This window comes from Psittacula echo, assembly GCF_963264785.1.
Source record: "Psittacula echo genome assembly, chromosome: Z".
Taxonomy (NCBI): domain Eukaryota; kingdom Metazoa; phylum Chordata; class Aves; order Psittaciformes; family Psittacidae; genus Psittacula; species Psittacula echo.
Window position 1 is genome coordinate 15,207,493 of NC_137742.1, and position 27,311 is coordinate 15,234,803.

General features: G+C 40.5%; 1 protein-coding gene across 1 annotated transcript; it reads right to left on the bottom strand.

The window, feature by feature from the left end:
* Positions 1 to 12: 12 nt before the first annotated feature.
* LIFR (LIF receptor subunit alpha) lies at positions 13 to 27,311 on the bottom strand (the record flags this gene model as incomplete). The annotated part of the gene is made up of 19 exons (XM_080638159.1): positions 13 to 651; positions 1,326 to 1,404; positions 1,947 to 2,040; positions 3,009 to 3,170; positions 3,858 to 4,025; positions 5,637 to 5,738; positions 7,350 to 7,529; positions 11,415 to 11,628; positions 12,057 to 12,127; positions 12,282 to 12,447; positions 15,189 to 15,334; positions 16,769 to 16,932; positions 18,760 to 18,889; positions 20,931 to 21,200; positions 21,439 to 21,613; positions 22,313 to 22,476; positions 24,179 to 24,330; positions 26,394 to 26,514; positions 27,230 to 27,311. The coding sequence occupies 19 exons, from the start codon at positions 27,309 to 27,311 to the stop codon at positions 13 to 15; spliced, it is 3,279 nt and encodes a 1,092-aa protein (XP_080494285.1).

The following is a 27,311-nucleotide window of genomic DNA, read 5'->3' on the forward strand; positions in this document are numbered from 1 at the left end:
GAGGACTCACTGTTAATCATTTGGTTTGTTCTGAAAAAAGTGTGTAAAGGACCACCCTGTATTACTGGGTTTGGGAGAGTCTTCATCATCTTTTGGGGGAAGCAGAAACTGACGGGAATTGATGGAGCATGGGCTCCCAAAAGATGCGTTTTCATTGTTGCTTTCAACTGATCCAGGAGAGTCTGGAGTGTCCATGTTCCAGGCATTTGAGTTTGCTTGAGGTCTGTAACCTGCAGTTTTATCCAATTCATCCTCTGCAGGTGGGCGACTCTCTATTTTCAGAGCACTGATAGGCAGCTGCATTTGTGGCTTATAGCCTGCTGTAGTCACTAAGTTTATTTCTGGGTCCTCTTCTGGCTTAATTTGAGGCTGATACATTGACTGAATGTCAATGTAAACCACCTGAGATGACCCCACAGGTTCATCCATAGGGGGATTTGAGATTTCCTCTTCAATTATTGGGGGGCAATAGGACACAACCACGTGGTTCTCTGTTTCTGAGTCAGAGCCATCTTCAGGGACAACAGTGTCTGCTGCTGGGGACGTCATCTCTGTGTCTTCAATCTTGGGAGCTGCAGATTGTGTTTCCACCACTTCAACACTATTGGGGGTGCATGGGTTCATTTCCAGTGTTTTAAGTGTCTTATTCCCCTGAAGTAAGAAAAAGGAGAAGGGGTAGAGACTAAGCCAAAAGACCCAGAAAGCCTGAAAGCAACAACTTGCCCAAATTAAACCAGTATGTTGGCTTGTGGCTTGCACTGCCATTAGTACAATAAATAAATAAATAAATGGTTTAGTTATCATTTTCTGGCTCATCACACATTCCTGTTAACATTAGAAGTATTTTAGCCACCTAAGAGACTCCGGGCCTTTCAGTACGTGGGAATTCTTTCTCTAAATCTTGCACGTGGGTTTTGTATAACCCATTCTAGAACGTTGTTTAAATGTGATGCCCCATTCCAGGTACTGTGTCTACCAGGAGGCTAGGGATACTGCATGTGCAATTCTCCACACATTCTACTTCTCTTAACACTATGACAAAGATGGGTACAGTAGTCTCACATTGTTATTGTGTACTGACGCTTCTCATTAGTGCAGGAGGAGAGAAATCCAGAGTCCTTTCCTAGTCCAAACACTGCAAGTAACTACATTAACAAGAAAGCTCTACATAGCACCTGACAAAAGTTAGTCAGTAACTTGTCCTACTCCCCCATGTTACAGAGCTTTTTCTAGAACTGGAGCAAAAGACTCAAAGTTTGCAAAAGAATTCTGTATTTGCTATACCTGTTGGAAGCTTAAAATACTAGTTTTAAAATTAGGGTTACCTCACAGGTGTTCTTCTGAAACTGCAGTGCCTTACTGTTCTCAGGATTCGGGATCTCTGGATAAAATGTTTCTTTAATCCTTTAAAGAGGAAAGAACAAACTTTTAAAGTTAGCAAACACTGAATCTAATTGTAAATACACAAAAGGAATCAGGACATTGCCCTTTAATTCAGAATACTGAAGACATCTGGCACAAAGATTTATTGTGCTACACTTTCACTGAGTATATAATGGAAAAAACAGCATAATTTTTTTTTTTTAACTGGAAACTTGATATGCCACGTTTACAAAAATTGGAGATGAGATGTCTACCTGAGTGTTTATGGATGACTCACAAATTATAGCACGTCGCCAGCTTATTTCCACTTGGGAACTATTTCTAAGCAGTGTTCACTGGGAGACAGGTTCCTGCAAAACCTTTTTAAGTTCCTCACTCTGACCTCCCTTCAATTTAATTTCTCCCCCACCTTCTACAACATGTTTTTGCCATGCACCTTTGAACAAAGCACACTGACGTCTTTGGGTACTTGGAGATAACAAAGAGTAACTAAAATAACGGAAAACTCTAGCACTGAAGCAAACACATCCAGGAAAAGACCAGAACCGAACGCAGGCATTTACCATTCCCTCTTTTGGTAGCAGAAGATGCTGGCCACCACTCCAAGCAGCACAACCACTGCCACAGGGATGAGAATCGCAATGATTAATCCTACAGCTGGGGAACAAAAAAAGAAAACGCAGTAAATATATCTCCAAAGTTATCAGCAATTTTTATGCCTTCTCTAACAGTTCCACAGATTAGAGACAGTTCCACTAAACTCATCTAACAGTGGTCTGCAGTGACCTACACCATACACTTCCCCTTTGCTGGAAGGGCAAAAGTCCATTCATAATCAGAGCTGATTCAGTGATAACTACAGGAATCAGCAGATACTTCTCTCTGATTGCTTAATTGTGAAAAGCTTCATGTGCAGTGCAAGATGGACTGCCACTGTAATTCTGCTCATTAAGCACTGGAATTGCACTTTCATGTTACTTGAGCTGGCCAAATCTCTGGTAATTGCTCCTAAAGTCCAACGACTCCTTGCACAAACTGCACTGGCTTTTACATGGTTTACATTGCTTCTGTTCCCCAGGGTTTAGTTCTGATACATTCCCACTGCCTTCATTAATGTTAAGTGCCTCAAGTCTGATTTTTCATGTATTTTAGTTGAACCCCAGCATTGTCTTTCATATGAAATATGTTCTTTTTTTGTTGTTGTTGCGCTTTTATTTTTCTTTCTTTTCTTATTCCCCAGTCAATCTCTTTTTTTCTAACTGTCTTTCTGGGTTTGTTTCTGTCAAGGGATGGATAAAACTGAATTCAAACCAGAGAGGCATCTGTTAATAATTCTGAAAGTGGTAAATATGTTCACAATGTCTTTCTTCCCACCATGTATTAGCAGATATTCATGATGGGAAACCTGACAAAAACAACTAGCTGCTTGAGAACTCTAATGTATTTAAAAATTTAAATTTTTGTATTTAAAAATAACCAACTAAATCTATTAAAAACTAGAAGGCAGGCCCAAACTTTTTAAACAGACCAGGAAAAAACAAAAAACAACAAAATAAACTCATCTTTGCATACATTGTACAGCCCCTGTGCTGAAGTCTACTAATGAACAGGGATATTCAACTTACAGTCCTCCTTTGTCACCACATAGAGGCTATTTGGAGGGCTCAATCCACCAGCAGTGTAGGCTTGTAGGTCCAGTTGGTAACTTGTTTTGCCTTGAAGATCAAGTATTTTCAAGGACTTCTTTGTCAGGTCAGTGATATTCTTAACTTTAAGCTCTGGATTTCCTGTTTGTTTGGAAGCAGTAAGAAAAACAACTTTGTAAGAAAGGATTCACAAAGACAGCCTCAGCTTTAGCACAACTTCCTTTAAGTCAGCATGTGAAACCTGAAGAACAGTCTGTGTAGAGGAACACTGAAATAAAGAATCCTAGCAATGCTGCTTGCTTATGCAGCACCAAACAGCACAGGAGTGTGCTGTTGCTGCCGGTTGGCTTCAGTTTCTTGCACTCCTGTGTGTCCTTATATTAATGTGAGTCAAGCTTCAGCTCTGTATAGAGATGTCCTTACAAGATGGGCACTGGAAGAATATACCAAATTAAATATAGCTATGTAACCTCCCCCATGTCTCATCTACCCAGGGTATCTGTACACAGGGCAGTATGTCACACTGCCACTTAGTCACTGCATAGCTTTATGGCCTCAGTTAGCCAGGATTTTCTCCAACTTTTGCCTTATATTAAAAAAAACAATGTGCTAACCACACAAGGAGCTGATTATTTCAAGTGCCTTTGTCACAAATCAGGGGCCAGTTATGCCAGCGAGTAATGCAACTGAATTATGAATAAAGCTTTTCTGTTGGTTTTTTTTTTTAATTAAAATTAAATTATTTAAGAAGAAAGAAAAGGAAAAAAAAAAAAACAACAAACAAACCCAATTTGAGCAAGGAAGTTGTGATCTATAGGTTTCATTTACCTGATTCCAAAAGCCTAGGCTTTAAAGCATCTTTTTCGCCTTTTGCAAAGGAAAGCCGATATCCCTCTAAAAACCCTTGACAATCTTCAATAGGAATGTCTTCCCATTTTACCAATATAGAATCTGAAGAAGTTTCTTCTACAGTAAAATTTGGTGCACGTTTTGGCGCTGTAGGGAGAATTATGAAGGAAAAAGCTTGTAAGAAAACACCTTATAATTAAATGCTATATCTATTAAGTGTTTCATCAGTTTTGTTTCAGGTCCAGCATTTTCAACTTTTTATTGAAAAAGGTTTTTTCCCCTCACTGTCAAGAATATGTGAAAAGACGTATCAGGTGATACTACATAAATACAAGTATGTCAGTCTGATTGTTCCTAACTACTGCAGTATTATCTATGAACAAAAGCTGAAAGAAAAAATTTCTCCTTCTGCAGTCTTTTGCAGACCCATAAATGTAAATGTCTTTCTTCCTGCAAAAAAACCCAAAGGACAGCATAAACATTCAGAGTATACAAATTAGCTTTTAAAGGCTTTAACACTGTGACTTCACAGCTTGTGTTCAAATTAAACAAAGTCCACGTTCCTACCATGGAAATCTATCTCAGCTTCAAAGAACTACTCTCAGCAGGCACCACAAGTCCTTATTCTAACACCTATACCCCACTGAAAGCGTTACAGCAGATATTGCGCAAGGTCATGTGCATCAGGACCTAGTCTGACATTTGGCATTGATCTACCAGTGCTGACCTCATGTTTAAAAATACATCTATTTTTGTCTTTATGGTTATCTGACCAAAGGCAAATCTGAAGTTTTAGAATGAATCTACGCTCCTGTGCAAAGTGAATGTATCTCTCAATTTCTGATAAGTTTCTTTTGCATGCTTAATGCATTTTTAGTTTTTCAAAGTTTTTATCCTTTTACCTTGAAAGATTCCAATCTGTTGAGATCACGTATGGAAAAACCTTCTGGGAAACTGTTCATTATTTTTACAGAGGCACACATGGCCTAAAGTTGAGTTTCTGGTAAAATTGCCTTACCCTCACCTTCAACCTTAACAATGAAATAAACAACAGCATTTCCAATGGCTCAGATTATGTCAGCAACTCAGTTTTCCAAGCAAACTTTTAGTAGAAAACACATTAAACTCCAAAGGGAAATGGGTAGTTATAATGCGATACAGTTGTGACATTAAAGGGTAAAGCCATGTTCAGATACCTGGGAATACATAGCATTCAGACATTAATGCATCTCGGGCAACCAAAGCTCAGCCCTGGATCAAACTGCAGTTGCCCAGATGGGGTTGGTATGGGAGGGAATTCAATTCTCAAAGCGGCTTGTACACTAGGATCTAGTTCCTGTCTAAGAAGTGCTTTTAAAACAAAATGTTGTGGGCACTTTTTATGTTTGCTGAGCTGTACCAAATGTGCTCAGAAGTTTACTTCGACTTGACAAATCAAAAAATGTTGCCTCGTCTCCTGTGGAAGTGAACGCATCACTGTGGTGCAAATTATGACTTCAACGCAGAAGACCATTACCTTCAGCGCAAACCTCTGTGACACCCTGTGGCAACAGAACAGCTGGAGAACAGAGAGTTATTGCAGGCTGGGAACTCGAAGTGGCTGGGGAAATGTATTAGAGCTATATACAAAAATCAAGCAGAAATCAGTAGTACTGTATGGGGATTGTGGCTTCAGTCGTCTTCTGCCAACACCTAGCTGAAAATAGACACCATCTAAATTCACTTTGTAAAAGCTCCTGAATGATAAAATGCACTTACGTAGCTCTTTCATATACCCTGTTATGTTTTTCAATAACTGATATCCACTGGGTTTGCAGCCATATAGTAAAAAGTTGTATCTCACGCCAGGCCTAAACAGAGCTGCAAGAGAAAAATCACTGTGAGAATACTTCACTTGTGGCGATTGATAATTTTAGCTCTCACATGATGTAGATTTATTTAAATACACATTAAAAAAATTAGAAATTCTTAGACCACAGTGTATATATAAATACTATCCCTACTTGTAATTCCTATAAAAGCTATGCCATTAGATGCGGTTTAGGAACAGTAAGCAAAGCTAGCTCCTAGAGAAATTCTGGTTCTAAAAAAATAGGATTCAAAACAAGCTACTCATATTGCATAAATTGCTTTCCATTGGGAAACACAAACTGAAGTTACCAGAAACAACAGCCTTCCTTTCCTCCCACAGCAGCCATGTAGATCCTGCCTCCTCCTCAGAAATACAAACGCATTTTGAAATAATCAGGTTTATTACAACAACGCTAAAAAAGAAATTCAGAGAGCTCCCAAAAGTGTTAGTGAAGCACTTCAACGATGAACTCCACACCTGAACTGATTTTGCAGAACATGATAGTCATCAAGTTTCTGCTTCACATGTCTTTGGTGGAGGTGTTTGGTACTACAAAGTGTAAAACAGTTTACCACTTTCTGGGATTTTCTGAAGCCAGGGGGGTGTATACTACTTTCAAGATTTTTTCTAAACAAGATGTCATGTGAAACTCTATAGAACTCAAGTGGGGTTTGCAAGAGTTCAGATCCAGCCTGAAAGATTCTTCCGGCAGGATGAGGCACAGAAGCGTATTTCCCAGCTTGAGCCCAGCTCCAGCAGCCTAGTAACTCCCACAGCGTGCTGCAAGAAGCATCCCACAGAAGAGCTCAGGACCACAGCAACACATCACTGGACAGATCTAGTATTGTCTGCTTAGAAAAAGAAAGCTCTAGCTAACACAACCAAAACCAATGTGGACACAGTCTTATCATTACAGGCAGGAAAATATAATGCCTCTCCCCAGTTCCTACTCTCCCCTAGATTTGCTATGTAGACAGCTCCAAGTGTTTTTCTCTAATGGAGACTTTATATACTAAACTCTTCTAAAAAGCAAATATACACTCTTTCAGACAGCAGAGAAAAATCCCACATCTTTCTTGGGTACCCTCTTTCCTCTCTGCTTCTATGAGTCCCACCACAGCTGAGTTTCATTTTCCTGGTCTGCCTACCAGCATCTAGAGACCTGGAATGTGCCCTATTAGAGGAAATTTCAATTGCTGACAGCAAGCCAACACATGGAGGTCACACTTAAAAAAATCTGCCTCATGTAAAAACAACAAATTAGTCTTCCCTCATCCTGAGCACCGCTGTTCATGTTTAGAATTCAAATAAAACCCCAAACCCTAGATTAACCATTATGCATTAAGCTGAGTTAGGAATTTGTGGGTGTAGCTAGAAGAGGTAATTTCAAACCAGTTAATAAAACCAGAATGATAACAGTTAAGTCAAGACTGATATTTGGATTTGGCAAGGCAAGTGTAAGAAATAAAAATGAACACAGTACCAAGAAGAGGTTCATTTATATACACAAGCATACAGCAATGCATCAATCTTCAACCTATAGCATTGCTTGCTTTCATTCCACTTGCTGCTCAGTCTCTCAACCAGAAAGACTCACAAAAAAATTACTTCTGACTTACCAGACTTTATCACTGCATCTGTTGTATTTGCAGGAAATTTCTGCCAGTCCACAGTACAGGGTTCAGACCCAGATGAATGACACCATTTTACAATGTAGCCACAGGTCATGTTAGGGTAAGAATTCCAAGAAATATAAATTCCATTCCCCATTGCCACAGCCCGATCTGTTTTGACATTGTCTGCAACAAAGATGACACAAAAATCCATCAGAGAGCAGACACTTATCTGTAGTCCAAGCTGGAAGAAAACTTTCCAGCCACAGTACAAAGCATTTATAAACAGCAGTAATTTCTAAGAACAAGAGGTGCGCTCCTGGTACTGTGAAATTTGAAGCTGTGCACTCAGCTAGGCTTTCTGAAGTGCTGGAAATGAGACTGTAGCCTGCAGCAAATCCCTTAGCCAGCCTTAAGTATGATGACGAGAAATGCTCTAGTTCAGGACTGGCTTAAAAAGCACTTTTTCAAGGTAAGGATTTGCAGCAGACATCAGGTTCAGATCTGACTTGACACCAATTTGGCAGCAGCCTCCAGCTATACATTCCTACTGTCATTCATCAAACAGTTTGCTTTGTGTCTCTTTCAAAGTGTCTTGCTATCACTCGCCCGACCACAGACAACCATTTTTCACCAAGAATCATCAGCAAAAGTCAAATCCTTGGTGAATTTTATGAAGGCTTCAGCCTACCAAGGGTAAATAAAAAAATAAAATAATAAAAAAAAAAAAACAACAACCAAGCTTAGTCTGTTTTTCTTTAGTCTGTTTTTCTTGACTCTGATTATCAAAGGTTTAGCTGCCCTTGAAGTGATCAGATCTGGGAATGACTTTTGATTCCTGCAGCTTTCCTCCATGGCTGTCCATCAGATGGGATCCCGCTGAGCTAAGGGATGTTTTCCAAAGGCCACCACAACAGCGGTGGCCCCACAACAGATCTGCAAAAACAATCTCAGGGTTTCAGTTTTTCCTTTTTCAGTGTTCTCATTTATGCTCCCTATTGAGTCTATTATTTCATGTTATTAAAGCCATAAACTATGACAGGCTGAAGGGAAAGGGCAGTTTTTAAGAACCAGTGCTGTGAACACTTCAGTCTCACAGATGTGTGGATGTCACAGGACTGTCTGTTTGTAAATAACTTTAACATACAGCTAAGCGTACAATCCTTAACTAGCTTGCTCATGGCGAGAAAGACAGACATGATTAAAAAAAACAAGTCAAATCCAGAAGTCTTTCAATACTTTTCCTTGAAAACTACTTCATCCAGTGAAACTACACTTCTATGATGCTGGAAAAGAGCATAGTTCTAATTAGACTGCTTTAATTTTCCTATTTAAAGACTTTCAACTGACAGTGAGCACTTAATCTCTAAAAAAACCACTTAAATACACCACAGTCAATTTTATTTCCTGAGCCAGATGACTAGAAATTCACCCAGGGCAGTACTGCTCATTTTGGTGTATTTATAGCTGCAACCTAGACTAGTAGAAATAACTACAAGCACTACAGTGTGGCAAGGCAGCCTGTAACAGCCATGTTATATTCCCTGATTCTCTACAGAGTACTTTTCAGAGACAGTGACAAATTAATTCAGTACCCTTTGGTTGTATTTTCAGTTTTCACAAAACCTCAGCAGGTCTCAAGCTTCAGAGCCACTGCTCTCTTACAGACATTAAGAACACTTACAGACCGTACACAGAAAGCAGTTAGAAAAGATGTTTGGGCAGAAATGTCATCCAGTTCACCGAATGAGTCATCTTTCATGACTCGTCAGTGACTCAGATAATTCCTATGCCAACTTGGGAGCAAACCTTCAATGAGTACAAGTTGGGTAACAGCAAAGGGAACCTCAGACACCCAAGAGAAAACTACAAATGAATGCAAAGCTCCAGCTGCCATCAGCTGCCCCACACCACAAACCTATTACACAGACCTCCCTAACTCAGAGAGTCTCTTTCTTTGGCTGTTGAAAGAGAGCTATAAAAGCATTTTCATTCATTCAGCTGTCCCCCACAACTACTCTTCCCTCCAAGGAGCAGATTGAGAATGGACTTTTAGGTATTGGTGTTTTGGAGAAGCAAGAGAAACATTAAGCACATGGGTTTCCTTCACATAGAAACATTTGTTTTTATTCTCATGGTGAATCTCAGTCAAAGCACATACCTTCCTGAGAGAACGGCCCTGTCTTATCAGTACCTGAGCTGCAAAGCAAGCAATGGTGATACCTGTTCTCTGGGTTGGGAAGGAGAGGCAGCAACATATATGCTTCTGGCAAACAAGCAGAGAGAAGCCTCTAAACCTGTCCTCCCTACAGAGCATCAGCCAGATCTGGAGCTAAAGGTTTGGGCTTGGGACATTACACTCCTCCTGGTGTGCAGGGAAGCATGGACTCTCAATAGCCACATGCAGTATTAACTTAGAATCATAGAATCACAGAACAGTTAGGGTTGGAAAGGACTAAGGTTCATCTAGTTCCAACCCCCCTCTCATGGGCAGGGACATCTCACACTAAACCATGCCACCGAAGGCTTCATCCAACCTGGCCTTGAACACCTCCACGGATGGAGCATTCACAGCCTCCCTGGGCAACCCATTTCAGTGCCTCACCAACCTCACAATGGTTATATCCTTATATCTAATCTAAACTTCCCCTGTTTAAGTTTTAACCCGTTACGCCTTGTCCTGTCACTACAGTCCCTAATGAAGAGTCCATCCTCAGCATCCGTATAGCCCCCCTTTCAGATACTGGAAGGCTGCTAAGAGGTCTCCAAGCAGCCTTCTCTTCTCCAGGCTGAACAGCCCCAACTTTCTCAGCCTATCTTCATACGGGAGGTGCTCCGGTCCCCTGATCATCCTCGTGGCCCTCCTCTGGACTTGTTCCAACAGTTCCACGTCCTTTTTATGTTGAGGACACCAGAACTGCACACAATACTCCAAGTGATGTCTCACAAGAGCAGAGTAGTGGGGCAGGATCACCTCCTTTGACCTGCTGGTCACGCTCCTCTTGAAGCAGCCCAGGATATGGTTGGCTTTCTGGACTGTGAGCATACACTGAAGCCAACTCATGTTCATTTTCTTATCGACCAACACCCCCAACTCCTTCTCTGCAGGGCTGCTCTGAATCTCTTCTCTGCCCAAGCAAAGCTGTGCCTGGGATTGCTCTGACCCAGGTGTAGGACCTTGCACTTGGCATGGTTAAACTTCATATGTTTGGCATCAGCCCACCTCACAAGCATGTCAAGGTCCCTCTGGATGGCATCCCTTCCCTCCAGCTTATCAACTGAACCACACAGCTTGGTGTCATCGGCAAACTTGCTGCGGGTGCACTCAATCCCACTGTCCATGTCACCGACAAAGATGTTGAACAAGACTGGTCTCAACACTGATCCCTGAGGAGCACCACTCGTTACTGGTCTCCAGCCAGACATTGAGCCAACTTCTCACCAAGTTCAGTGTTTGGAGCAGAAAATCATTATCTGGCTCATCTACTTCCCTTTACAAAAGCCCACAGCAAGGGTGGCAGTGCTTTAATTGGGAAGCTGAAGTCATACCTCCTTTTCAAACATTGTCTCCAAGCACAACGATGCCAACACTTTACCAAGCAGTTATTTTCCTGCAGAGCTCAGAGGCACTGAAGTGACAATTCTCCCCTTAAAAACAATACCCCCAAAAACTTTATTTTGATTCTTTTTAGCATGTAACACTTTTCAGTATCTCAACAAGAACACAGAGAAATAAACTGAGCTCCCTGAACATCAGAGACCAACACCAATGCTTTGAAGCCTCATTCTTGTTGTACCTGGCAGGTCTTCAGAAAAGTGCAAATAGCTGCAGAGACTGCACACTAGCACCCTCCTTTTACGCAGAGAGCACAATTAACTGGTGAGATGATACCCTGAAAGCAAAGAAGCAATTTTTTATCTTCTCCCACTCAGTAGATTTGAATGGGAAAATCAGCCAGAAACCAAACACAAACAAACAAAGCACATATCTATCTTATTTTTCAATAAACAACCTTGCCCAGGTATTCCCGAAGCTTTGAAGATGGTTAGCAATCTGCTGGGAGCACTCACCGCTTGGAAGTTCCACACTTGTTATTCTTGAAGGAGGAGATGAGCCTGCATGGTTTTTGGCTACAACGCTAATAACACAGTCATTTTTTCCAAGTTTTATCTCTGTACTGTTTGACGGTTCAGTGACTTCTTTATGCTCCAGTGGTGTCTCTGGCAGGTAGCAGGACACTTCATAAGACACAATTTTTCCATTGGCTTCAGAAAGGGATAAAGGCTACAAACAGACCGAGAGCGCATAAAACCAGAAATGGAATAAATAACAAAAAACATAGGATAGTAGTAATTTAATGTCCCGATTTACTCTAACAATTATATGGAACTGCGAGGTAGAAAAGACAGCTACTTAAGTGTGACTTTTGAGAATTAACACGCAAGTTTGTAAGTTTTTAATTTTCTACTGGGATGTATAAACAACTGAATTCCCCATATGAAATGCGTCTCAGTGCAATGTTTCAATTATAAAACTTTAATAATAGTCTCATTTGTGGAAAAATATTTCCCTCAATGGTTCTATAAAAAGTTAAGAAAAAAGTCCATTTCATTGACTGACTATAAACTTCACTTATTTACAAATACGTGAGGAAATGATGTTTTACAGAGCTATATTACATAGTATTTTAAAACTTTAAATGCCCTAACTACCTTCCAGAAGATTTTTAGACTTTTTCCAGAAGGACTTCTCTCTCTCCAGATATCTGGTCCTCTTGTAGGAGCTAAAGAGAGAAAAAAAAAGAGGCTTTTTTCCCACCATGTTTCACAATAGACAATTTACCATGTATTAAAAAGTTAGCTCTTCAGATTTCTAATTTTAAAACACATAGCTTCACAAGTTCAACATTTTATCATCAAAGAATCAAATAAACTTACGAGCTTCTAATGTTGTGTGCTCCTCTACCCTGCTCCAGTCACTCCACTTCCAGAAGTGGTCAGCAGCCGAACAGCGCACCCTGAACTGGTACTTTGTATATGGGTGCAAGGAATTCAGCTCAGCTGTGTGAGTTGAGAATTTTCCACCAGGCATGGAGACATTGTGCTGTTAAAAATTTATAGAAATTTACATGATACATACACATTTTTTGCTCTTACATTATGCTGAAAGTCAACACCTGAAAAAGTGGAATTTGTCCCTGGGATACTGACACTGTGAAAAAAAAGTTGCAGTCAAGCCTTACAAACAAATTAATGAAAAATAGAAATGTTTCCTATGCAGTCACCCCAAGTAAAGGAAATATTTTCAGAGGTTTGACAAAATGAAGCCATACATAGCAAAATAAAGCTATAGCTACAGCACAGAAATTGACATAATGACAGTAGGTAGCACCTTTGAGATGCACAGCATGAAGAGGAGAGATGAGCTCCGCACACAGTAGCAGGCTGTTGCTTCCCATCTATCCCATCCAATTCCCTTCTCTCCCATACACAGCAAAACTGCTCACATGAGGCAGGCCAGGATTTCACCTTTGATATTCAGAACCCGCTCTTCCACTGTGCATATGCACATCAAACGGGGTGGACAGAGGCCTTTTTCCTAAGACACATGCACAGAAGCAAACTAAAGACAGTCTGTCTGAGCAAGATGTTTATCATGCAGTATTTTTCCTGGGCAGCCCTTTTTCCTCCAAAAGATAGTGTCTAAGCCTTACCCAGGTGATCTCCCTTCACAGCTCTTGTGACAGGGCTAGTCTCTTCTATTAGTCTTAAAATGGTGCGAGTCTAGGGAGTGTTTCAGTTTCATGATTGCTCAAAGAAACCCTAAGCCTGGGAATATTTTTTACTGAATCTAATTATAACACATGTGCATCACAGCTGCCAAAAACTGGACTCCAAGTGATTTTAAGATGCAACTAATTGTGCATTTCTAAAGCCAAATGACAACTTGAAAAACACAAAAAAAAAGCCAACAATCTCTCATACGGATGGAAAAGCTTCTGAGAACATCCTCAAAACACCATGTAAAACCCCATAACAATTTCACAGCTACTTTTGTTTATTACTGAGAACTCTAGGAGGTTTTTTCATTAAGCAATCAGGGACAACATAACAAGGCTGTAAAAGCTTCTACCAATCTGTTTGCTGTGTTTCAGAATATCTGTAGCTGTGGGTTCTGGTACAGGTGCCGTGAATCAAACTGCTGTGGCAGTGTAAGACCTGACCATATCCCACTGCCTCAGATGACTGACCTGGTAGCACTGTTCCCAAGCAAGTGCATGCTGCAGGCTTCACGCAGTGTAACTCTGGCTACACAGAACTGTACAAATCTACTTTTTAGCAGTTTAAGCTAACTGAGCGTGGGGTGAGTGCCACTGGTGTGCTCGTTACCCTGCTGATGGCTCCAGAAGCAGTAACTGTTGGGAGCAGGGACTTGTAGACTGCTATGGGTGATGATGGATCAGACTATACCTCAAAACCCAACACAGCTCATCTGTCAGAGCTGTTACATACTTCTAAAAGCCACCTCCTTCTGCTAATTCCAAAAGATGACTTCTTTGCAAATCTCTCGTTACTACTTAACACATGTCATTACAGAGAAAATATAAAAGCTTAAGTTTCCCACAATCATTAAGTGCTTTGAAAATATTTTAAACATACTTTTACAGAGTATGCTTTAACTACTACCCTATTATTTTAGAGACAATGCAGATAACGATTATCTTCAGTCTTAGCTGCAGCACTTCTGTGGCTTGAATGACTTTAATTAAGGCTGTGCTCAACAGCTGTGCCCAATGGGCAGCTAAATGCAGTGGGTAATCGAATACTGCTGAAAATCAAGCAACATTGTAAAAAAGCAGCCTCTGAGGTTAATGTGCTCAAATTACAAATTCAGGCTGTGTGCATCAAGAGCCACCAATTCAGCATATGCCTACCCAAGCTGGCCAGAAATACTCCACCTGAAGGCACAAATATAGGATTTCCGGATAAATCTCAGGCCAACTGAACATGCAGCTCTGCCATTCGGCTTCCCAGTGACACAGATCACCCCATGCTACGTTAGGCAATACGGAAGAAGAGGATATATTCCCACCACCTACACTTTGTATCTGATGCTGGTGTCTAAATTAGTATTCTCAGTGACTCTGATAGTCAGCAGAGAAAATATGCAGCTCCTGTCAGTGACACAGAGCACCAAAGCTGGGCAGCAGCTGGAAGATTTAATGATGGAAAATCTGAACTCCACCCAGAAATACCACCTTCTCTCCTGATACACCCAGTGGGAGAATCCTTCCCTATCCTGTCTCTACAGCATTATGTTTAGCAGCTCCCTATCGTAGCCACATGCATGCCAATTGCTGACAGCAAGCAAATGAACTGTTCTCTGAGTAGAAAAAGTTAAAAAAGAAATTCAGTGACAGACTGTAAGAGGCCCTCTGAAACAACCACTGTGGAAGTCAGCAGGGCAGCAGCGTGTCCTGGAACACGTGTTTGTTACTACATTTGCACCAGGAAGGACAAAGCACATGGACCATTACCTAAAGGGTCAGCATAAAGCACTATGCACCTTCTCCAAGTGCCGAATAACATGGTGGGTAACATGACTTCCCTCTGGAGTGTTTAAAACAAACCAAAAGAGGAAAAAAAGAAAGCAGGCAATAACAGAGATGAGTAGAACTTTTTTCAATTTTAGTAGATGAACTTCTAGTTATTACTGGATTAATCATTTAATAAGATCAGAATGAAGCTCTTAGGAGAGAAAAGAATTTGAAATGTGACTAGTTTAGTGAAAAAGATCAACACTTGAGCCCCCTCTAAAAAAAATCCATTAAAAGCAACACTTACCAGTTTTCTCTCAGAGTGACCAGTGCTAATTTCAATTTGACACAGAAGCCTGATCTCAGCAAAGCTCCCATTTATAAACCAGTGCAGACGAACACTTGTAGAGCTGTTCCCAGAAACAGTTAACTTTTCTGGAGTTTTTGGATGAACTTAAAAAACAAACAAAAAAACCAAACACCTCAATTCCAAGAAAAATATATTCACTTTATTCAGAAAAATCTGATTTTTAAAAGATCAGACAGAATCAGGATAAATAAGTGATCTGATCAGCAGCTAGGACAGATGGTGCTGGGAAGGCACCTGCAAGCAGCCTCATTCCTGACGCTCTTCTCAGCTTTCAAACATGGAAACAGATTTACTTAAGGCTGAGCATAACGAGTTGGAGACAAAAAAAAAAAAATTTACACTCCTACTTCCTTTTATCAAAAAAGTGAAATGAGGTATTTTCAGAGGACCATAGTCATGGATGAAATCTATTCAACTTTTTTTACCTTCTGTGAATTTTTCAAGTTAGAATCTGCAGAATAAGACAGGGTAGGACTCCTATATGACCTTCTCTCCCCAAAACTCCCTTAATAGAATTTTTCAACAATATTCAGTACTATTACTATTCATAGCTATCAGAGAAAAAAAGTCTCTGCTCTTGGAACTGGTCCAGTTACCATAAGGAAATATATACTCTATGTTGAGAATTAAGTGGACAGTGAGGAAAGAAAGGAAACAAATAGGAAACAGCAGTCATACTGACTTGCTGCAAACTAGTCCAGTATGTAATTAACAGAAACAATTCATGCTTTACTAGGACCTGTCAATTTACTCTGACACTTCTACTCTCAGGCTAGTTGAACTCAGACATGGGCAAAAGAAATGCACCATCTTCACATTTAAATTCAGTTTTTCAGAGAGAATGGCAGAATGCTGTAACCATTAGGAGCCCCTGAATCATCAGCTGCGGTTTTGGAGGCAGATGGGCAAGGATGGGAAAGACAGCGGTAACAAGGTGGTCATCTTCTCTCTTTCCTTGTTTAAACTGAAGGTCTAATGAAAGAAGTTATTTCTTTCTATAAACCACGACACCAGATGATCATGGCTATTACCAATAGCAGTTAATAGTCCTGCTATTAGCTTTTACCTTTTAGTGCTGCTTTTTAATATTCCAAATCCTGTTGTAAAACTGCATAGTATTTTACCTCATAAGCATACACTGAAGTACAGGGTCACGTACAGTTCATAAAGTTACACCTAAATTTTAATTACTGATGTAACAGAATATGAAGAAATCCATAAACACCAGCTGGCTAAGTCTTAGATCACAAGTAGCATCTACCCACACAGCAGCATACCCAATCTGGTAGCACTGCTGTTGAGAACTGGCTTCTCCCTGTACACCTAATCATCGCCTCAAGACATGTCCTAAGCCATTTTCTTCTGAAGTGCAAATTATCAAACATGTCAAAATATTTGTGACAATATAGCACATAAGGACAAGAGTACCATGTCAGAGTTCTTCAAACTCAAAACAAGCGAATGGTTAGCATGCAGTAAACATATATTTTTTTGCCTTTGTAATTCTTAAGTCTTACCTCTTTGAGTTAAATCAACTAAAAGCGATGACTGTGTTTGCCCGATAGGATTGGAGACGCCTAATATGAAATCATAGGTTTTTTGATCAGCCAGTACTGGAAAGCCACAGACACGCTCTCTGTTCATTTCATTGACTTTGCATGAGACATTTTTACCAGATATTCTGCAATGTAAAAGAAGAGAGGGGACAACTTAATTTTTGAATGAGATAATTTCAAACAACAGTCAGAAGTCTAGACTGCAAACACAGTAAAGAATGATGGGTTCACTGACACACGGCTTACAGCATGATTTGACTGCAGAAGCATATCTAACACCACAACACAGGCTAAAGTGGCATCAGTCATGACTCGCCCTGTTCTCACATGAAACTCTTCTCTTCCACTAGCCTAACATTTCCATCCTCTCACTTCTCAAAAGCCTGGAAAACAGGTAGGTCCTGTAAAACCACCTCACAAGTCATAACTAAGATTCTGATTAAAAGTATCTTTGTTCAGATCAGCATACATCTGCATTTAAAGAATGTTCTTAATTGCCTTCTGAACTAGGGAGATGTGACACACATTAAAGTCTTTCTATCAACCCTGCCAAATCTAAACTATGATTTGTTACCTGGGATGCATCCATGAGTCCCCATCTTTTTTAAAATCAAAAGCAGGAGAGTCATTCTGGTAACAGCCAAGACCAGAGTCAGGGGTAAAATCTTACGTGTGTTTCTGTATGTATGTACATATATACAAGTTGCTTTAATTAATATCTGTATAAACCTCTCATTCAGTAGCAGAAGTTTAATTCCCTCCTTCAGGCATTTTTGCTGAGCTCTGAGCTCTCTCCATACTATAATCTATTCTACTGAAACAGAATTTCACTAGCTCAGTGTGGGCTAAGAACAAGGATGAGAATATTTACCCTGAAAGACATCACATTAATCTCCTCACAGCTTTGGGCTGAGTGAAACAAGTCTGAACTACATCCTTATTTATGAGCTGAATATGGGCAGCCAGTGACTGGAGCTCCTTTCCTTTGAATATCCACTCCGTTTTGTCCATCTCTTCGCATCCTACCCAATGACTTCTTTAACTCTAGCATTCTGAACTACATCTGTGACCGTAACTCAATCCTCATTGCCTCTAACTTGCTTCAAAACCACTATGAGACTCCATTTCCCATCAGTTTGTGTGACTCAGGCCCCTCCTGGCTCCTTTCCCTGACTGCTTCTTTGGCATGACAGGGGAGCCTCCTTGCCACGGGAATTTTGTTAACTCCTCATGAACTTCTAATCCTAACCACCAAGGAATCCTGTTTGCAACTGCTATTCCAAAACAACAATTCTTCACTTCTAAGGCTTCACATGGCCTAATAAGACATACTAGTGGGACATGAGTCTTCACTTCTTTCTATGGATATGCCATTGTAATTCATCCCTTTCAATGTTTTCCAGGTAGCATGCACTTTGCCTGCTCTGCACTATCCAGTTCTTAATGCTGGGAGGAGAACAGATGCAGACTTATTGCTATTTTCTCTAGCAGCTTTAGAGAAATGCCCCATGGCTTGTCTTACAGTTGTTCTTCAGTGAGTTTCTGTCATTTGCATAGCAGAAACTCCGTAAACGTCTGACAGATGACAGGTTGCATACAAAAAATATTTAAAAATCAATGAATAACATCTACTATCTCCCTGTACTTTCATATTGGTCTCATCTACATGTGGGCAGCAGCCTGACACACTAAGCTCTTCACTTTCTCAGGAGTCCATAATAGCGTAAGTCTTTGGGAAAAGTCATCCTTAATTCCCATTGAAAGTTTGCAGAGCTGGACAAGGGTTCTCCAAGTTCAGTTAAGTTCAGCTTGCACAAAATCCTGAGGTGTATTTTAGGCTCTAAACAATCAAGAATATCTTACTTAAACAGGCATGGTGCAGTAAGTCATAGGCAGCAACGGATATATTGCAGTTCTACCTTTCTAGTCCTTATAGTGCTAAAATATTTTACCTTTCAAATAAACTGTACTTTGTACGTCGTTTTCCATACAGTCCACTGGGTCTGCCTGGTTTCCAGGTGCATTTTATTACCAGGAAGTTGGATGTTTCACAGCTGAGGTTTTCAGGAATATCAGGGGCATCTGCAGCACAAAAGGAAACCAAAACAGTTAGCTTATGTTTTACCATCCTAGTGGGGCAGTTGGGCCGCTAGCTTCCTGAAAACATCACCATTCATTTTTGCTGGGTCTAGATTGAGTACCTCAGAAATACACGGTAATGTTATGCTCCAACCATACAAACAATATGCTTTAAAAAAAAATCCCAGTAAAACAGATGGGTAATTATTATCAACCCCATCTGACTAACACTTCACTCTAAGCTTCTAAGTGGGTGGGTAACCTGGTAAATCACATGCAAACATGTTCGCAGGCTCCAGGCTCTGACCTGGAAGTGTTTCACTGAAACTCTGCCAAGACTGTTCCAAAATTCTGAGCATAAGTGTAGCCTCTTAGCAATGTAGGAATGCTGTTGCATGTGTGTCACATTTTCTTATGTGCCAACCCCACTGCTGCTTTGAATTCCCTAAGCAAGTCATGTCAAGGAGATGTTCCCTTCAGCATGAATTCCGTACAGAATTTGAAACTTAAAGCAAGCCTCAAATGGCTCATCCCCTTCACTGTTGCTTTGGAAGTGCCCATCTTTTTCTTTTAAAGGTTGCTCTTTGCTGTCATGCTAGAGTGGTGTTGAGTGTCTGCCTGGAGAAGATAGGCAATGATCCCAGCAGAGAAGATAACCATACTAATGTAAGACTAATCAGAACACTTATTTAGAGTCTCATGCACTTTTCTCCAAAAGATAGCACAATAATATCCATGTACCCGCCCTAACACAAAAGGCCACTGTGGCAAGCTTAGTTCAGAATGTGAGTAGCAGGCCAAAAAGAGCACTTATTTTGCCAGACCTAGACTTAACTAAGGTGATGTACATACACATTTACTTCCTTTATGTTTTCTTCCCAAAATGTCTCTCATAAGCAAGAACATCATGGCAAGTTCTCTCCCTTCCCACTCAGCAAGTACTAGAAGAAATGCTGGCAGAAAACAGACTTGACCATATCCCAGCTCTTCAAAATCACTGTATGGGAGAAACCTGTGGAATTATCACAGCCTCTGATCATAACCCACTGACTTATTTACCAGGAAGATTCTCCCACAAAAGAAAATATTGCACAAATAATGTAAAAAAGGAATCTCCCTGGGAAGTCATACGAAGTTGGATTGTTTTGCATTTGCTGCACACACTTAATACGCAAAGTCAGTGACAGGAGACACAGGCTGAAACTGGGAACAGACTTTCAAAACTAGTCCAGTTTCTCCTTTCCATCAGCCACAAGGACGCTAACTTCACAGGCAGGCATTTGTAACGCGGAACAGGATTCTAAAACCCCTGTGGAGAAAACCCACAAATCTCAAAAGTGAACAATTTTGGGAAAGAAGACCAGCTACTTTCGCTTGTTTGCTTTAAGAAGTATCTGTATGTGGAAGAGATTTCTGAGGCTGGCATGGCTACACAGAGAAGATACACAGTGATTCAGTATATTTAAAGAAAATACTAAAAGAATGTTTAGAAGATTTTCCAGGAAAGAGGAACTGTCAGCTGGGTTCCTTCGCTGTGACTAGCTCCCAGGGAGCTACTGCTCTGGAAAAGCATCTGTTGTTGTTGCAAGTTTAACTTTTACTGTTTTAATTTGAATGGTTGGAAGATTAATGTTTTCACTTACAATTCTTGCTCTTACTCTTGCCTTGCAATGGACCAAAATAGAACAGATGTAAAACCTAAACTGATGGAGGCTGCAGATGAATCTTCATATGGCAATAAACAACTAATTATTCCAGATCATTAAGAAGCACCTTAGAAAGAGATGGAAGAGAGAAGCACTCAGCCAGGTTCTAAGAATGGAAGGCTTACATGATTATTTCCTCATCCTCCCAAACCTGGTGTCTTCTTCATGGGCTGGAGCTTCCACAGAGAAATCAAACCAGTACAATCTCAATTGAAACTTCAGAAACAAAAAGTCAGGGGAAAAATGTCACAGTACTATTTGGTTTCTAGCAGAACCCTAAGAGTCTCAAAATTATGTTGATTTTTTTCCCTAAGGTTAGTAAACATAATGATACATACATCCTACAAATAAGACAGCTCCATCCGTCCCATCTTCGGACAGTGTGCACACTGCATTTGTTCCACTGGCATCTGAAGCACTGGCATTCAGCACTCTGATTGCACTGCTCCGGCTACTCAGAGGTATCATTGGATATATTTCTGGTCCATAAGTCATCTGTTTTATCTGCTGTCCTTCTTCGTGGACACAACAAATTGTCAAATCTGAACCTACTGCCACCACAATGTCCTGAGGAAACACCCCACTCCCATTGGGCTCAGTATCTTTTCCTATCAGAGAAACAAAAAACAGAACCATGGTGCCGATTAGCTAACATGTGACTGAGAAGCACTCCAATGCATACAAAGCAGTGTTTACTAGGTTTCATTAACTAATGATTGCCTTATTTCTCTAATCAAAGCACCCCCCAAAAGCAGCAGTCAATCACTGCCTAATGCTTTTCCTCTGATTTTGGCTTACTTTTCATAAAGCAACCAAAGCCATGGGGTGGCAAGGGAACAAACATACCAGGGACCTCTCCTACTGGGCTCCATTCACTCCAGTCCTTGGGGCCAACAAACTGTGTTACATTAATGTAACAGCGAATCTTCACATAGTGTGATGTACACTCCAGAGGCATATCTGACGTCCAGTTCCAAGAAAGAATGATGTCTTCATGAGTCAGTTTTGAGTAGTAAGTTACCTACAAAGTTTTACCCCCCCCCCAAAAAAAAAAACCAACCAAGAGAGAGTTTATGAACATCTGTTAGTAATGACATACAATCTCCCAGGTGTCAACAGAATTACAAATTAAGTGAAGTAAATCATAAAATCCTGATAGATGATTGGAGTGTCCCACCTACCTTTGACTTGACTTGTGAATTTCCTTGGACAGAAGCCTAAGATACTAAACAGCCCACCAGCCAGGTAGACTGCCAGCCAGAAATACCAAAAGGTAGGCATTTGAGAGAGAGCAGGAAGCTCGCCACACATTTTAAAAGGTATATATTGCATCCCAGCATCCTGGGCCTCTCCCAGGCATGGAAATGTTCCAACTATTCCAAAATGAAACTCTTCTGATATTAGTCCCAGCCTGTACATTTTATCTTTTCTCCATTCCCAAAAGTTACAAAACAGAGCTACAAATTATCCTGGAATAACTGCGGTTGCAACTAGATTAAAAACAAACATTCTGTGACTATGAATAAGTACTGACAGGATAGTAGCCAGTGTCCTCACAACTTTGAAACTTCATAAGGTTGCCTAACAGAAACGTCTACACTGAGGTTCTGCAAAGCTCTATGATCTTCATTATTCTCAGCTTTCTTCAAATTACCTCCTACAGTATTACCAAGGGCAAAAAATATGTATACATTTTTAACAGAGAAAGAAAAGGACCTACTTGTGTGACTTTTTCTGTTGCTTCTTTACGGAGTATCTGAATCTGCCAAAAGGCATCCAGTCCATATGGGAAGATTAATCCATTATCGCTCCACTTCAGATTTAATGTGGAAGTTGAAAAGTCAGGTGTCAAACTAAGGATGCGTGGAGTAAGAGGAACAAACACTTGAAAAAGAGAGGGGAAAAAAAGCAATATTAAAGTCATTAGTCAGCAACACAGCCCTACAGGTGTTTAAAAGCCACATCTCTCTGCTCTGAACTGGCTAGTAGCCATACAAAGATGCAACTCAACCTCTGTAATTAGAACAAGATGGGCTCTGTCATTACTTGAACATGAAAGTTCCCAGGAAAGCACAGGTGCTGATGAGTCACCACATAGCATTTTAACATCTCAGCATGTAGATGCGTAAGATCACGAATATTACTCTTCATAATGCATAGTAAGGAAGACATCCTATCTTTCACAACCTTCATTCAGTGCCACAGAGATAGAAGAAACATGGCGACAGTCTTTGAAGTCTAGGGAGTATGATGGAAAATACCTCAAAGGAGGAAGTGAGTTTTGCACATCAGCAGGGAAGAGGGGCCTTGGAACAAAAGCAAGAGTAGGAAGAAAAGACAGCAAAAGCATAGGGTGGAAGAAGCTCACAAGAGCCTCAGAAAAGGATCATAGGGTATGTGATATTAAATATTAAGATATTTAAAGAAATAAAAATATTAAGAAATATTAAAGGCATGACATGGTGATGGGGACAAGACAGGGAGATTAAACAGAAGCATCTCTTCTTTGAATGGGTGGTGGTGAAGCAACAGGCTGAGAAACAGGTGAGGATTATGGTAGTACAGGTGTTATGGCAGTTCACTGGGCCTGGTGCAGGATAATTCCTGTTTTTTAAATGCATGATTTATCCAACTTCATGCCTGGCCAAGCCTCTGAAAGCCTGCAAAGTGTTCATCACGGTCAACACACTGCTTGGGATAACCTGTGATGAACTGAAAGATTTATCCTCCCTAAACTAAGCAAGATGCTGGAAAACCCAGTGTGTTGCCCACATATTTTTGAGTATGTTTGGTTAAGGTTCTTGAGCTGGTCTTAACTGAAAAGCAAACTGAACCCATGGGTAAGAAGTGCTACTGACACTTAGAAGTATACTGACTTTAGAATTTGACTGGAACAAGGAGGCAAACCAATACCAAAGACTAAATTATGAGCAAGCATGGCAGATGGTGTCAATGCCATCTTCAGCTTACAACTTCATCCTTTGGAAGGAAGGAATTCGGCAGAAGTCTAATTTATCTATGACTCCAATATGATGCAGCCTACCTGTCAAGAATAAATGTATTTACTCAGTTTTATGTACCTTTGAACAGAATGGGTAAATTGGGCATATATTAAGAAAATCTGATCCTATCAGGAGAGACATATGATATAACTTCCCTTAAAATGCTGTGAAATTGCAGGAATAAATTTCATTCTGTAGCTATTCAGTATTTAAGATGGGTGAACAGGCATTAGGAAGTTTATTCTGCCTTTCCCAAGCCAAGTCTGACCAAATGCACTTTATGCCCCATTCAGGTACATCAGTATGTAGATTAGAAGCTTGTTTACAAACCCTTCCTCATCTGCAACTAGGGAAAAAAAAAATAAAAATTGAAGTGTGATTAGGGTGTTTTCTTTGTTGTCCTCTAATAAGAGAGGTTTTCTTTCCCCTCATACCTGTATGTATGGTAGATTCATATGGACCCAGCACATCAACATTTTACATACACGAACACTGCCAAAGAAAACTGCAAGCATATACACTTCTGGAGTATTGTTAATCACAGTATAATGGCATTACGTACACACATAAAACCTGATACTTACAGATATCTTTCTTGTGAATTTCAAATTCCTTGGTAGCAAGAGGAATTCCAGAATTGCTGTTCGTAGTTATTGTCACAGTGCTGGAGCTATCTGGAACTGGAATCTCAACCCTTTTCTCCTTAGTTTCAAAACACACGGAAGGAGGGAGGTCACTGAAAAGACAGAGAGGATTAACCAGGCATGTAAGCTGATAGGAAACTAAGGGAAGTTAAATCCTATTCCTAGGACATTAATAAAACACAAATTCTCTGTAATAGAATGGAGAGCTGCATATCAAATTCATGAACGAGTAAGACTTGCATGGGATTTGCTTAGTATATTAACAGGCATTACCTCACCTTTCAAGTCACTTTTATCTTAGTGATAGACTGTGCACTACTTATATAATGCAGCAACCCAGTTGTTAAGAGAACTCTCCAAAGTGAAAAGTGGACTTTTAAGCAAAAGACGCATTTCTGAAACCTATGGTCAGCATGAATCAGTACTTCAAAATAAGCAAAATCAAAACCTGCAAAATTCATCAGTACCTCCCCATCCCCTTTCGTTTTCTGACTCCTTCTCCCTCCATTTATTCTCTAAGTGATGGCATATGGGTGCAAAGAGCAGGTTTACCCATCTGTGTCCCCGTATTAGAATAAACAGCTCCCTTCTGCTGCTCAGCTTGTGGGGAAAGAGCAGAGGGCAGGGTAGAAAATTGCTAAGATCCCAGATGGGAAATACAGTCTGTGCTCAATGTTTGTACAGTGCTCAGCACAATGTGATCTGGCCTTTCTCTGGAGGTTGTAGATATATAGAGGGAACAATAATGGATGTGTCAAGTCCATTTGCTCATTATCACTGATATGCAACTAGAAAGGCAGAAAGTTTGGAAAAATCCAGACCTTCCTCTTGGGGGAATGATGGGAGGAAGGAAAGCAAAGAGAACAATGCCAGACTTCCTGCTGAGGGACTGTTACTCACTTATGAACTGGAACAGGACGCTGGAGCTCTCTTCAGCTGGAGTCCAGAGCTTGGGTTGAACTTTTAAGATTCACGCAAGGCTCTGGGCTAGCGAAGGCCAGCTGAGACTTGAGTGCTCAAGAAGGCTATTTCTCTTCTGTACTGAGATATTATTAGAGGATGTTTGGGCAACTGAAAAACAAAATCTTTTTCCCTCAGAGAGGTCTACACTAAGCTCAGCCCTCAGCTTCTTTGCTTCAAGGACTAAAGCCTGATCTGCTTTGCTAAGGAGAAACAGCAGCAGCTCCATGCTGTTTAGAGGTTTAGGTTCTTGTTTAGAGGTCAATACCTCATGAACTCTACACTCCTGAACTATGGCCACAGTGTCAAATATATGCTTTTTTTTTTTTCTTTTCAATAGAAACGATAGCTGGCAATGCAGGAGGAATAACTAGACACAGAAAATAAAACATGTAGGTGGAAGAAGTGCAGCCAAGCCCTGGGACCCCAAGGACAAGTCTGGGCTGCTTGCAGAATTTACAGGAAAAAAAGACGGTACAAATCTGGACTGGGGGCAGGATCAAGATGCAAAAATTATTTGATCTCATCCCTAGCACATGATAAGTATTTGGCAGATCCACAGCATGGGGAATTGAACATGTAGTTCTCATTAGTGAAAACATACTGAAGATCTAAGTTTTTCAATGTTTGTCAAAATTTTCAACTCACATTCGTTTTGGAAAGCTATTCTAACTGTGGAATAATTTTTAAGTTTCCTCTAATACTATGCTTTCCAGACAGCTTAATATTTATAAAGGTTGTAAGACAGCCACCAAGAGATTTTTCATGTTTTTCCACATGTGAATCTCAACACTTATGTCATATATTCTACCGCTTTGGCCCATAACATCAGGATCCACTTCTTCCAACTATCATTTCCTTTTGGATTGAACCTGGTATGAAGATGTCCCTTATGAAAACTCTGAGCAAGGCTTAGGCAGGCACACAGAGAAGTCTGAGTAAAAGAGAGCATCTTCCAGTCATTTGAAGAGAACAAGCAGATTTTGGCAGCAGAATTGTTAGCATGAAACAAGACTTTGCCAGAAACCCCGCCACTGCCTGAGTTAACAGCGCCTGGAGCGAGTACCACCCAAGGAAAACTGAAGGGGGGATGCTGGGAAACAACAGCATCACAAATTCCATGGGCAGTGACTGAGGGATAGCTATACTTTCATCACAATTTGGTAGTTTTCAAACAGGTATGTGAGGGACTTACTTGGTAGTGTAGCAAAAGTCAGTTTGTCCATGTCTTCCTTCAGCCAAGACATCCCAGGTACAGGTCATTTTACGTAAATTGTGTGTTACACATTTCAAATTCTGCGGGTACTCCAGAGAACCTGAAATCGTGCGAAAGACAGACAGACATAAACTGCATGTCAGAAATCACCATCTGTAAAACAACTGCTGTTGTTCACATCTATAGACATTCTTTTTCCATTTTTATTGCATGCATGTCTGGCCAGTATTTTAAAATTTCTGAATGATTTGTGTGCCTGATTACAGAAGCCAGACTGCCAGATTTCTAGAAGTACCTAAAATCTGGGTTTACAACTTGTGTGCAACAACACAGGCATCTGTCTCTTCCCACAATACCCGTTTCTAACCTAGACTAATAAGCAGGCTTTGGGCCAATGGCAAAACCACAGGCTTTGATGATAAACTTAATGAGTTTTTTACTCTCCTGCATTGTCCCACATGGAGGGCAATTAATGACAGAAGGGCAATCAAAGATAATGTGTGAAGTAGTCACAGACAGCCAACATATACACCAAGGAGGTATCAATACTGACATTTACACCACCTGCATAAGCAGACTATCACTGTTGCATTATGGAGAATGTAACACCCAATTTTGTACTTGTATACAAGATGCCACTGGGTATCTGAAAGTAGAGATCAGGCTTGGTGGTACCTCCATCCCTTGGACAGTGTGAGACTACAGAGGTCACAGTTTTTGAACATACATATAGTAGGAAAGCAATGTAATTAAATGGTGTAGGTACAGAAGCTACAAAGAAAAAGTAATTACTGAATGCATTGCAATAAACTCACCTATCTCCTTACTACGTATTAAGCTTCTTAAACATAATATAGCTAGTGCTAAAAGGCAGCGGATGCTTGAATTCTTCCACAT